At 70.9% G+C, this 13,191-nt stretch overlaps 1 protein-coding gene across 1 annotated transcript; it reads left to right on the top strand.

Annotated features, from left to right (window-relative positions):
• Positions 1-1,358: 1,358 nt before the first annotated feature.
• Positions 1,359-13,188, top strand: WNK4 (WNK lysine deficient protein kinase 4). Its single transcript, XM_066981780.1, is given in 21 exon segments — positions 1,359-1,934; positions 6,374-6,546; positions 6,832-7,052; positions 7,162-7,319; positions 7,756-7,844; positions 7,993-8,212; positions 8,309-8,633; positions 8,781-8,911; positions 8,991-9,058; positions 9,139-9,280; positions 9,361-9,477; positions 9,567-9,722; positions 10,003-10,063; positions 10,213-10,365; positions 10,515-10,735; positions 10,738-11,085; positions 11,220-11,316; positions 11,427-11,853; positions 11,989-12,191; positions 12,312-12,409; positions 12,489-13,188. Coding segments are annotated over 21 exon segments (3,861 nt in total). The 5' UTR covers positions 1,359-1,484; the 3' UTR covers positions 12,492-13,188.
• The last annotated feature ends 3 nt before the right edge of the window (positions 13,189-13,191 follow it).

The following is a 13,191-nucleotide window of genomic DNA, read 5'->3' as shown; positions in this document are numbered from 1 at the left end:
CCGGTATCTTTTCCCCCAGGAACATGCCCTGAGCACGCTGTTGGGAGCGCAGGGTAGGTCAGGACGCGGTCCCTGCTCTCAGCTCGCCAGCCCGTGCTGCACAAGAGCAGTTTGCAGCAAGTGGAGACACCTGGCCCCGTTCCCTTCCTGGGGAAGCTTTCCCCAGCCCCCTTTTTGGGAGAACGGGGGGGGGCTGAACGAGCGGGGTCATGTGGAGGTAGCAGAGGTCTGCCTGCGCACAGGAGATTAGCCGCTGGACGCTCAGCCTGCCCAGGGCTTCACGGAAACAACATTTCATTAAATGCAGCTCCCTCCTCCCGCCCGGACGGGGGGGGGATTTGTGGGTCTGCAGCCGTGTGCCGCAGGTTGGCATTGTAAATCTGCGCAGAGGACGCGGCCGTGCTAACGCTTCAATCCTCCCCTTAATGTTTCCTGTATCGTCAAGCAGAAACAATCCGACCTTAGGGAAAAGAAATTAACGCCAGCCTCGATCGCGTTGTGTTTTGTGTAAACAGCTTCACCGGGCAGAACAACCTCATCGCTTAAGCTGTAGAGACAACAAGCTCTTGTCTGGGCTCCCTGGCTAGCGCGTGGCTGAAAGACACGTTCCTATCTCGGTATTTGCATGACCCTAATTTCAGGATTTCACCCAGCAGTAAACCCCGGGAGGAGCGGGGCAGGAGCTGATAGCGTGGGCCCGTGCCCAGCGCTGCCGGGGGGCGCAGCCCAGCCCCAGCGTGGGGCAGGGGGAGGTGGGCACCGACCCCGGGGAGCTCCTGGGGCTGGCTGCTGGTGCCCGGTGCCCGTCCCGGGGCTCAGCCTGGTGCCAGTGCCCGTGCCCGGTGCCTGTCCTGGTGCATGTCCCATGCCTATCCTGGTGCCGGTGCCCATAGTGGTGCTTGACCCGGTGCCTTTCCTGGTACCGGTGCCTGTCCCGGTGCTCTCTCCAGTGCCTTTCCTGGTACCAGTGCCCATCCCAGTGCCGTGCCCATCCCAGTGCTTGCTCCGGTGCTCGCCCCAGTGCCTTTCCCAGTACCGGTGTCCATCCTGGTGCTTGCCTTGGTGCCTTTCCTGGTACCGGTGCCCATCCCAGTGCTCTCCCCAGTGCCTTTCCTGGTACCGGTGCCCATCCCGGTGCCGTCCCCATCCCAGTGCCGTCCCCATCCCGGTGCTCTCCCCCGTGCTCTCCCCGGTGCCGGTGCCCATCCCGGTGCTTGTCCGGCTGCCCGGTGCCGGTGCCCACCCCGGTGCCCGGTGCCGCTGCCACCGGCGCAGCGCACACGAGGGGGGCGGTGGCCGCTCGGAGGCGGGGCCGGGCCGGGGCGGGGCCGGTGCCACCGGGCGGGGCCGCTCCGGGGCCGGGGCCGGTGCCGGGGCCCGGGCCGGGGCTCGGGGACCGCTCCTGGCTGCGGGGCGGCGGCACCGGGCACGGAGCTGCGGGAGCGGCCGGGCCGAACCGAACCGAACCGAACCGAGCCGGGCCGATGCCGGCGGCCGAACCCGAGCCCTCCGCCACCGGAGCCATGTCCCAGCCCGAGGCGGAGCGGGCGGGCGGCGGCGGCGGCGGCTCCGGGACGGAACCGGGGCCCCCCGGGCGGGCTCCGCACCGTAACCGCGGCCGGCGGCCGTCGGGGCGCGACCCCCGCCGCGCCTCGTCCCGCTTCAACCGGCGGAGCTCGGTGGAGCTGGAGCTGCTGGGCTACCCCGCACCGGCCGGGGGGTCGCCGCCGCCGCCGCCGCCGCCCCCGGGAGCCGCCGGGCACCGGGAACCGGAGGAGACGGAGAGCGAGGAGGTGGAGACGCGCGCCGTGGCCACGTCCCCCGACGGCCGGTTCCTCAAGTTCGACATCGAGATCGGCCGGGGCTCCTTCAAAACCGTCTACAAGGGGCTGGACACCGAGACCACCGTGGAGGTGGCGTGGTGCGAGCTGCAGGTACGGGGAGGGGGCCGCGCACCTGCGGCACGGCGCGGCGCGGCGTGACACGGCATGACACGGCACGGCATGGCATAGCATGGCATGACACGGCACGGCTCGGCTCGGCACGGCATGGCGCAGACCTGGGTAGGGGGCTCAGCCGGGAGCCGCTCAGCCGGGACCTCCCGTGCCCCCCCCCGAAGCCCACCCCAGCACCCGTTGCCCGCCGGGCTGCAGCAGCAGGGCTGGGTGCTGGCCTCCCCCCGTGCCCACCTCGGTGCTGTGCAGGGCTCAGGCTCCGTGCTTACCGGCCCTCCTGCTGCTCGCACGCTGTTTTCCCTTCACCTCGTCCCTCCCCATGCTACAAAGCACTCGTGGGGTGTCAGCACCCCCGCTGCCAGCTCCTGCTCCGGGGGATGACGCGCGGATCCGGGCTGTGCTGCAGGGGCTGAGCACCCCGCTGCGATTTGGGTGCCTGCTGGCTCGCAGCTCGCCCTTTGGAAGGGCAGACGGGGCAGGGGAGCCCTCTCCCGCGCTGCCCTCCGCGCACGTGCCCGTGCTGGAGCTGGCCCAGAGGCTCGCTGCGATAGCCCTCGGCGTGCTTAGGGACACGTGCTGCGGTGAGGCTCAGGGTACGGCGCGTCCTTGCTGCGCGCCGGACGCTTGCCCTTGGCTGAAGCGGTGCCCGCGGGCACCTGCGGTGGTTCCTGCGGTGCTGCCGGGGGCCCTCTGTTAGCAGCACCTGCACACATGGCTGTCCCATAGTGGTTTCCTCACCTCCTCTCCCTCCGCTCCCTTCGCCGTCCCGCTCGCCTGCAGTGGGATGCGGACGCTGGGAAGCCGAGGGCAGGGCTCCCGCATCGCCTTCTCCCCTCCTCGCTTTCGAAGGGCGAGATCCTGGCCACCGAGGGGAGGCTGCAGGGGGAGAGCCCGGCTGCGGGGCTCCTGCTCCCTCCTTGGAGCCCCTGGGGATCGGCTTTGGCGAAGTCCAAAGTCTCCGACAGACTCCCAGCCACCCTGGGCTGCCCGCTGCAGCTGGAAGGTCCAAGTCCTTGTTTGCACAGAAAAACATGTCCTGCGAGTTTGTTGTCTTGCTCCTAAAGCCTCGGTGCCGCCGCATGGGCTGCGCCTCTCGGGTGGCTGCGGCCCAGCAACGCGAGAAGAGATCCTCAGATAACGGTGAATGAGTTTTGGAGGGCCTCAAACCGTGGCCTGCTGGCGAGGAAGGTGAGGTCTTGGGCTCCAGCCGGGCTTTGCGGGGTTGCACAGCCGCTTCAGCGGAGAGCACGCCGCGGTCCCACCCTCGCTTCGCCCAATTCTCCCTCCGAATGCTCCCTCCTGAGCTCCCCTGCGTGCCTCCCGTCCCTCCGCGCGGCGCTGGGAGCACCAGCTGGCACGGAGCTTTCTCTGGGTGATTCAGCCGAGCCCGGCGCATCCCTCCCGGCTGCCTCTGTGTTCCCCGTGTGCCCCGACCCCGCTGCGCTCGCAGCCATCCTGCCGGAGCTGACGGCGCAGCTTGGCTCCCGTGTGCCCGTTTGGTCCCGTGCCGGGCTGCGTTGCCTTGCACGTCCCGTGTCCCTACTCTGCGGTGTCCACGGGGGCCGGATCCTGGTCCCCAGCACCCATCCGGGGCCCGGATCCTGGTTCCCAGCACCCATCCGGGGCCTGGATCGTGGTTCCCAGCACCCATCCTGCGGCTGGGATGGGTGCTGCTGGGGCTGCAGCAGGAGCTCTGCTCGGCACCGTGTGCTGGCTGATGGGCGCCCCGTGCAGGTGTCCTTGCCAGAGGGGCTTCTGGGGACGACCCAGGTGGAGCAAAGGCAGCCTAGAAGCAGCCTTCACCCCCCCCCCCCCCAGCCTGTTCTTTATCCAGTGTCTCTTGTCCCCAGATCCACGTCCCGTGAGGGGCTGGGAGCGCATAAGCAGACTTTTCAAAGTTGTTTTTTTTTTTTTTTTCAGTGCAAAGAATCAGACACTGTGACACGAATGCAGGATTTGGAACCGCAAATAAAAATGGTTGTGGTTCTGCCCTTTTAAAAATAGCTTTGTCCCACGTCTTTCACAGTTCTCCTTTTATTGCCTTTAAAATATAAATGAATACCTAACCTCAACCCTGACCTGCAGTTCCGGTCCCGAGAGCCTTGTCCGGCTGTCGTGATGCTTCCCAACCCCAAATCCCCCCCTCTCGGTGCCTTCCTGGCCCCGCCACGGTGCCAGGTGATCCGGGGGCACCGCTTTTGCCTGTCCCCTGCCTTCCTGTGGGACCCCCCCTGGGGACCTCCCCGTCCCCGCTGCCCCCCGGCCCTGAACGGAGCCGTCTGTGTCTGCCTCCCGCGGGCGTCCCGCAGCCCCGCCGTGACCTGTTTGTGCTTTCCAGCTTTAGGTTTGGGGCTATTTCTGTTGATAGGTGCTGAGGGTTGGGGGGAAGGAGGGAGCAGGGAGGAAACCAGAGGCCCGGAGTGGGATCGAGCCGTAAATACGCTGCCCGCCAGTGGTTTTCCTGGGGGGACCCCTCGCTGTGTCGCCCCCCCAGCCCCGTGGAGCGGGGTGAGCGCATCCCGAAGGGGCAGGTTTGACCCCCAAAGCTCTGCCCTGGCTCCTGCGCTGATGGTGGGCAGGGAAAGGAGAGCGGGGCCTGCTCGGAGAGGGAACCCAAGGGTTTGGGAACGGAGCGGCGGCGTGCTCGTGCGTGGGCAAGGAGAGGGGGGGGAGGCCCTCGGGGCCCCCTCACGGCTGGGGGTGCTGGGGCCATGTCCGGAGGGGAGGCCTCTGGGCGCTGTCGCAGCGCCAGCTTCTCTGGGAACGTCCCCTCGGTGCCTGGGCGCCCCCTTTCTGGGCGCGAATCGCGGCTTTGCGCCACGGGGCCTGTCCCCGGCTGCTGCTGCCGGGACCCAAGAGGGGGACGCTCTGGGGACCCCGTGCCTGGGCAGCGTGGGGCGGGGGCGTTGGGGCCGCAGGCTTTGCTCCAGCGCCGGCGTTTCCTCGCGCTCGGCGAGCCTCCTGCTCCATCCCTCCCCTCCGGCGCTGGCCCCAGCTCCTGCACTTGGCCCTGCCGGGCTCCCCGGCAGCCAGCTCCTGGCTCAGCGGGATGGGGCTGGAGCAATTCCGCCCCCCCTGGCACCCTCCTCTTCCTCCGGGGGAGGTGGCTGGCAGGAAGGGACGCCGCGTCCCGGGCACGGTGGCTCTGCTGGCAGCCCTGGCCGTGCGTCGCGTGCCGCCCCCGTGGCGGGGCAGAGCCTTCGGGATGCTCGGCTCCCGCTTTGGGTTTGCAGCAGGAGCAGTGCCGGGGCCGAACCCAGCAGCTCCGAGGGGTTGGGGAAGGAGCTTGGCTTGCTCCAGGCCCCCCGGGGGGCCACATTCTGTGCCACCCATCGCTGAGGCTGGGAGAGATGCTGTGGCTGCCCTCCAGCCCCATCGGTACCCTGAGCCCGTCGCCCCGTGGCCTGGCCCCGAGCCCCCGAGCTCCTCGCAGCTCCCGGGGGACAGCCGAGGGCCGGAGGGGGCCCGGGCGTGCGGCTGGGCGCCGCGGGGGCTTTGGGCCCTGTTTTCCTCCCTGGCTATGAAAGGTCCCATTCATCCACTGCAGCAGGGCTCAAATTCTCCTCCGGGCTGAGCCGGGTCCCTAAGCGTGCGTTAAAGAAGAGAGGGGATTATGGAGCGGCTCCAGCCCGGCCGCGGGGCCGGCTGTGATGCAACGAAAATATTACGAAAGCTGCCGGGGCTGAGGGACGGCGGCCGCCAGCCAAGGAGCCGGGCACGGGGCTGCAGCGTCCCGGTGCTGTCGGGGGGGGTCCCCGGGCTCTGCTCCCGGGCTCTGCACCCACCCGGCCCCTTTGGGATCCGGGCTGATTTGGGGTCGTGGCAGTGGGGTGCAGCTCTGCCCCTTCCCCTGGGGGTGCCGCTGGGTGCCTGGGCTCGGGGGCAGGGTCCTGCTCCTCCTGCGCCCCCCCTTCCTGGGGTTTTGGGGTCTGCGCCCTCCCCGCTGCCTGCAGCCTTGGCCCTGCTCGGTGCCTGTGTCAGCGCTCAGCTTCGGTTTCCACTTTAATTAACTGGAGCAGGAGGAACATGGAAAAACCTGGGCTGGAGCCTCCCACGCCTGCCTTCCCCAACAAAGGCCTCATTGAGGCCGGGCCGGCTCCCTGCCACCGAGGTGCTCGGTGCCTCGGCGGGGGGCAGGAGCCATCCATGGGGGGGGGGATGGAGGGTGCTGAGGGGATCGGGGCTGCCTGGGGCACGTCGGTGGCCGCAGGCTGGGGCTGGCGGTGCTCGTTTTGGTGGTGGGATTTCAGCCATCCCCGCCCAAAACCACGCACGGGAGGGTGGCTCCATCCCGAGCGGCTCCGTGGAGGAGCCACGAGCGTGGCTGGGATGTGGGGATCGGGGTGAGCTGAGCCCGGGGGCCGGCCCCAAACCCCGTGTCCGTCCCCCCCCCCTCACTCCGCCCTGGCTCCCGGCAGACGCGCAAGCTGTCGAAGACGGAGCGGCAGCGGTTCAGCGAGGAGGTGGAGATGCTGAAGGGGCTGCAGCACCCCAACATCGTTCGCTTCTACGACTCCTGGAAGTCGTCCGTCAAGGGCCAGATCTGCATCGTGCTGGTCACGGAGCTCATGACGTCCGGCACCCTCAAGACGTGAGCGGGGGGGGGGGGCACCGGGGAGGGGAAGGGGAGGCGAGGGGACGGTCCTCACCCACCGCCCGGGCTCTCGGCGTGGGGACAGGGCGCTATGGGGGTGGGTGGGGGTCCGGGGGGGGTCACAGGACAGCGCCGGCCACTCACCCCACCTGGCTCCCCGGGTCTGAGGCGCCCTTTGCAGCCCGGTGTTGGGCACGGGGCGGTGTCGGGGTGAGGAAGGGCCCGGGGCCGGGCTTGGTGCCTTCGGGGTGCTCCGCCGCCAGCCCCCGCGTCCCCTCGCAGCTACCTGAAGCGGTTCAAGGAGATGAAGCTGAAAGTGCTGCAGCGCTGGAGCCGGCAGATCCTCAAGGGGCTGCACTTCCTGCACACCCGCTCGCCCCCCATCATCCACCGCGACCTCAAGTGCGACAACATCTTCATCACCGGCCCCACGGGCTCCGTCAAGATCGGGGACCTGGGGCTGGCCACGCTGAAGCGAGCCTCCTTCGCCAAGAGCGTGATAGGTGGGGGCACGGGGAGCACCCCCGCGGGGGGCTGCGGGGGGCACGCGGGGGGCACCGGGCGCCCCCCCCCCCCCCCCGAGGCGATGCTGAGCCCTGCCGTGCGCCCCAGGCACCCCCGAATTCATGGCCCCGGAGATGTACGAGGAGAAGTACGACGAGGCGGTGGACGTGTACGCCTTCGGGATGTGCATGCTGGAGATGGCCACCTCGGAGTACCCCTACTCGGAGTGCCAGAACGCCGCCCAGATCTACCGCAAGGTCACCTCGGTGAGCGCGGGGGGTGCCCGGGGGGTGTGTGTGTGGGGGGGAGACGGCGATGGGATGGGAGCAGTCGGACCTCGCCGCTCCCCGCGACGCTAAAAGAAGCTAAAATCAGGCGGGGAGGTGAGAGGGTGTTCGGCCCCGTGAGCCGCGCGGGGCAGGGACACCCGCGTGCCTCACCCCGTGCCGCCGGCGCATTAATGGGGTGGAACGGGAGCCGCTCGGCCGCTCCGTCCCCCGGGCACTGTGGCTGCCCTTGGCAGGACTCAGCCGGCTCCTGCCTGCCGGGGTGGGAGCCCAAAGCCCCCCGGGGGCCCGGATCCAGCTGCCGAACGGCATCTGGCCCCGCAGGGCCATGTCCTGCCTGTTGGGCCCCCTGGAAACCCGCAGGCGGCAGCTCGAGCCCGGGAGGAGGCTGACGGGCGCCGCCTGCCTCCCCCAGGGGCTGAAGCCCAGCAGCTTCTACAAGGTGAAGGTGCCTGAGCTGAAGGAGATCATCGAGGGCTGCATCCGCATGGACAAGGACGAGAGGTGGGAGAGGACCCGGTGCCGCAGAGCCCTGCCCTGGGTGCCTGCACCCACGGGTGCCCCCGTGCACAGCCCCTCTCGCCCTGCCCCTCGCTGCCGCCCGGAGCGAGCGGCTGCCCCGCGTCCCCGCGCTGAGCACCCTTTCCCCCAGGTACACCATCCAGGACCTGCTGGAGCACTCCTTCTTCCAGGAGGACACAGGCGTGCACGTGGAGCTGGCCGAGGAGGACGACGGCGTCAAGTCCGGCCTCAAGCTCTGGCTGCGCATGGACGACACCAAGAAGCTGCACGGCAAGTACAAGGACAACAACGCCATCGAGTTCCTCTTCGAGCTCTACAAGGACGTGGCCGAGGAGGTGGCCCAGGAGATGGTGGGTGCTGCTGCGGGGCACGGGGCGGGGGGGGGGGGGGGGAACGGGGTGCCGTGGGGCTCCCCGAGGAGCGCTACGGGCTCTGCTCCCGCGCAGGTGATTTTGGGCTTCGTCTGCGAGGCCGACTACAAGCTGGTGGCCAAGGCCGTGCGGGACCGCGTGGTCGCCATCAAGCGCAAGCGGGAGAAGCTGAAGCGCGCGCGGGACGCGGTGCCGCCGGCCGAGCTGGGCCAGGCGCCCGGCGTCCTGCAGCTGCTGGAGGATTTCAAGTCCCCGCTGCCGCCGGGTGTCCCCACGCCTGCCCCGGCCACTCCCGGCTCCGGGGACTCCGTTTTCGGCAGCGCCTTCCCACCGGAGCCCGAGGAGCCTGAGGCCGACCAGCACTTCGTGTACCGGCACACCAGCTACTCCTCGGCCACCTGTACGTAGGCACGGGGAGGCGAGCGGGGCTGCCCCCTCCACCCACGCTTGTGCATCCCACCCCAGATATATTTCCCGGGGGGGGGGGGGGGTGGGATTAAGAGCCCAAGGGGCTCCGAAGGGTGCTCGCTCACGTGCTTGCCCCCAGCCGACTGCGAAACGGACGGCTACCTGAGCTCCTCCGGCTTCCTCGACTCCCCGGACCTCTCCCATCGCAGCGCCTCGGCGGGGACCCCCACCAGCCCGCCGCCCGCCCGCCCCGTGCGCTGCTTCCCCACGGTGAGCCTTCCCCCCCCCAGGGGGGCTTGGGGGGATCGCAGCGGCGGCAGCCCCGGCTCACGGCCTCTTGTCCCCGCAGAGCATCGCGGTGCAGCTGCCCACCGAGCGCCTGCCGCCCGCCAGCGGCTTCTCGTCCCCCGTGGACAGGTGAGCCCCGAGCTCCGGGGCTGGGGGGGAGGGGGCTGCCCACGGGGACGGTGGCGGTGATGCCTCGGGGCTTCCCGCAGCTACGCCTCGGACGTGGCTTCGGGCATGAGCGATGGCTACGAGGGGCTGTCGGCTGGCGAGCGGAGCAGCAAGCTGCCGGCCAAGCGGGCAGCGGGGAAGCTGCTGCGGCGCCGAGCCCGGTCCAGGCTGCGCATCACCAATGTGAGTGCCGGGGGGGGGGGGTTGCCGGGGTGGATGCGTCCCCATCGCCGGGGGTGCTGAGCTCGCCCTGCCGCCCGCAGATCTCCGACAAGAACGACCGGGTGGTGGAGTGCCAGCTGCAGACCTACAACAACAAGATGGTGACGTTCAAGTTCGACCTGGACGGGGACAACCCCGAGGAAATCGCCGCCGTCATGGTGAGGATGGGGCTGGGGAGAGGTGGGGGGGACGGGACGGGACGGCGGCTGCGGTGGGCGCCGAGCACCCCCCTCGCTGCCCCTTCCAGGTCCACAACGAGTTCATCCTCAAGTCGGAGCAGGACGGCTTCATCCACCGCATCCGGGACATCATCCACCGCGTGGAGACCCTGCTGCGCAAGGACGGGCGCGGCGCCGCCGAGCTGCCCCAAAGCCCCGAGGCAGAGGGTGGCAGCAGCCGGCCCGTGAGTACCCAGCCCCGGGACCCCCTGCTGGGGACCCTGGGGACACCGAGCACAGCTCGGGGGGGGGCTGCCCAGTGCTGGGGACGCCCGCTGTGGGCACTGAACCCCTCCGGCTCTAGGCAGGATGCGCCCCGGTGCCCGCACCCCGGGGTTGTGGGGGCCACCGTGCCCAGCAGAGCCTCCGGTTGCTGCCCCCTGCTCGCGGTGGGGACAGGATGGGGATCAGCCGGGGTCTGGCTCAGCCCGTCCCGTCCCGGGGGCTCAGCCTCTCCTTCCTCAGCAGGCAGAGCTGCAGCTCCAGGAGCTCTCGCGCTCCATCTCCTCCTCTTCCTCGCTCAGCGGTACGTCCCCCGCCCGTGGCGCGCCCGTCCTGCGCCCGTCCCGCACCCCCGGCCGAGCCGAGAGAGGGTCCCGGGGGTGAGGGGGGGTGGGGAGGGACGCATCCTGCCGGGGCTGAGCCCCACGGGTGTCTCTCCCCCTTGTGCCGCAGACCTGGGCTGCACCAGCCCCAGCCTCTCGCTGCAGTCCCCCGTGCTGCCGGCGCTGAGCAGCTCCCTGTCGGAGAACGACCTCTCCAGCCCCGCGGAGCCGCCGGCAGCCCAGGCCCGCGGGCAGCAGCCGGTGCTGCCGGGCTCCCCTGCAGGTACTCGCAGGGGTCCGTCCGTCCGTCTGTCCGTCCGTCCCGGCCGTATCCTGCCCAGCCGCAGCACCTTTCCCAGCCTCTCACCTCGGGGCCGGGGGCTGCTCCCTCCCCCTGACGCCCCTCGCTCTCTCTCTCTCTCCCCCCCGCAGGCTCGGTGCAGACCTGGCCGCTGGTCTCCACGGCTCCATCCTGGCTGACGGCACCGCCGCTCTTCCCCCAAACCCCCCCGAGCACCCCCGGGGTTCCCCCCGTCCCCCCTGCCCTCCCTCCGGCCCTCCCGTCCCCGCCGTCCGTCCCCTCGTCCCCCGTCCCCAGCAGCCCCGCGAGCCCCCCCGTGACCAGCGGGCCCTGGTCCCCGACCGCCCCCCCCAGCTCCTGTCCCTGGCCAACGCCTTCTCCCTGGCGGTGATGAGCGTGGCCCACACGCTGCTGCCCGCCGTCTCCTCCATCGCCACCTCGGGGGGCCACCTCTACCCCCCGCTGCTGCCTCGGCCGCAGAACCTCGTCCTGGGGCCCCCGCGCTTCGTCTACCCCGACCCCGCCGCCATGGCCAAGCCCCCCCCGGCTCGCGGCGGGGCGCTGGAGGGGCCGGGGGCTGCCGGCCCCGCTGCAGGGGGTGCCGCGCCCTTCTCTCCTCCGGCACCCGTGGGTGGCGAGGCCGTGGGGAGCCCCCTGGCGCCGCCGAGCGCGTCCACGCCGGGGAGCCTGGAGGGCGGCACGGTGAGTGAGGGGCTCCGGGGGTGCTTGTAGGGTTGGGACGCGGAGCCCTCCCGCCCCAGGGGGGTCCCAGGGGTGGGAGCGGCAGCAGGGCGGAGGAAGTGGCCGTGACGGTGTCGGGGGGGGGGGGTCTGCAGGTGCCGCTCGGCTCCCCCAAGCCCAGCCACCCGCTCATCATCTCCGAGGCGCTGCCGCCCGGCGTGCCCAAGGCGCGGCTGTCGCCCATCAACGAAGGTGAGGGGGGGAAGGGGCCGTGCCCGCGCGGAGCTGGGGGGGGGGGGGGGCACCGCGCCGTCCCCGCCGTCCCGCTCACCCCCAGCCCTGCTGTTTCCCACCCCCCCCAGCAGAAGCCAAGCCCCAGATCCTGGGCCGCTTCCAGGTGACACCGTCCAAAGAGCCCGCGGCCAGCGCCTCGCCGGCACCGGGCAGCAGCGAGGGCGAGCAGCACGACGGCGAGCAGGCGGCCAGCGGCTCCCCCCCGCCCGCCGCCCCCGGCACGGGGAGCAGCACCAGCAGCTCCTCGGAGCCGGAGCCGGAGGTGCAGGACCCCGAGGCCGAGGAGGCGCTGCCCGGGGAGGGCACGGTGACGGCGGCGGCGGCGGCTGAGAGCGACCGGGAGGGCCCCGGGGAGGAGGGCGCGGAGGGTGCTCCGCAGGCGGTGCTGAGCCAGGTGTGGCTGAGCTACTCCCGCAGCCTGTCCTACGTGAGCAGCGACGACACCGAGAGCGAGGACGAGGAGATCTGGGAGGAGCTGCAGAGCCTGCGCCAGAAGTGAGCAGCCCCGCGGCGAGGGCTCTGCGCCCACCGGGGCGCTGCGCCCCGGGGAGGTTCCCCTGTCCCGGGGGGGTTTTGGGGTGGGGGTGGGGGTTTTTCCAGGCTCAGCTCCCTCCCTCCCTCTCTCCCAAGGCACCTGGCTGAGGTGCAGCTGCTGCAGAGCACCCAGAAGAAGGAGATCGAGGAGCTGTACCTCCGGATGGGGAAGCAGCCCCCGCTGGGCATCGTCTCCCCCGCCGCCATGCTCTCCAGCCGCCAGCGCCGCCTCTCCAAGGGCAGCTTCAACCCGTCCCGCCGCAACAGCCTGCAGCGCCTTGAGCTGGCGCAGCCCCCGGGTACGGCCCCCGGCTCCCCGCGGGATGCGGCCCCCCGGGGGTTCTGAGCCCCCCCCCACCCCCCACCCTCCCCGGGGCGCAGCTCGCTGCCCCAGCTCAGGGCCCGTCCGTCCCCCGCAGGAATCATGCGCCGCAACTCGCTGAGCGGCAGCAGCACCGGCTCCCAGGAGCAGCGCGTGAGCAAGGGGGTGACCTTTGCGGATGATTTCGGCCGCATGGTAAGGGGCAGGGGCCTGATCCTGCTGCCCGTACCCCCCCGTGTGCTCCCCCCAGCTCACCGGCGCCTCTCTCCCGCAGTAGCCAGCCGGCTAGGAGGGACTTCGTGAACTACCTCAACCAAGTGCCTGCTGCCCCGCAGGGGGTGGAAGCCCCCCCACGCCTCCTGGGGAGCAGCCAGCGGGGTGCCTGCCTTGGGGGGGGGCCAGCCCCAAGCCTTCTGCGCCCTGCCAGGGCCGGGCCGGCGGCACTCCGCTCATCCCCACATGTCCCCGGCCTCTCCCGTCCCACCCCTGTCCCTTCCCCGCTGCCCCCAGCTGCGGGAGGGAGCAGGGCGCTGCCACCCCTCGCAGCCCTGCGCCCCGCCGCGCTTCGTCCCGGCTCCCCGAGCGGAACCGAGCCTCCTCCGTGCCCCTGTCACGCCACATCCTCCGCCCAACTCCACCGTGCCGTCCTCTGGCCTCGTCCCGGGGTCAGAAGCCCCACGGCTTCGCCTCCCGCTGCCCCGCTCGCTGCCGCCGCAGCTCGAAGCGTCGCCGTCCCCTCCTTGGCTGCTCCGAGCCCAAAGCCGGCCGCAGCGTGGGGCCGTGCCTCCTCCAGCCCGAAACACGACGGAGCCGGGGGCTGCGGGCGCGTTTTGTTACCGACCGACGTCCGGGAAGCGTTTTCATAAATACGGCTTGAACACGAGGCGGGTCCGGCTGCGTCTGTGGAGGAGTCGGCCGCCGAGCAGAGCGCAAACCGAGTCGGGCGGTTAAAAATAAAGAGGAAAACGAGCAGATTT

Source organism: Anser cygnoides, chromosome 22 (assembly GCF_040182565.1).
Source record: "Anser cygnoides isolate HZ-2024a breed goose chromosome 22, Taihu_goose_T2T_genome, whole genome shotgun sequence".
NCBI classification, from domain to species: Eukaryota; Metazoa; Chordata; class Aves; order Anseriformes; family Anatidae; genus Anser; species Anser cygnoides.
Note: the sequence above shows the minus strand (reverse complement) of the source record. Positions and strands in the feature narration are given on the sequence as shown.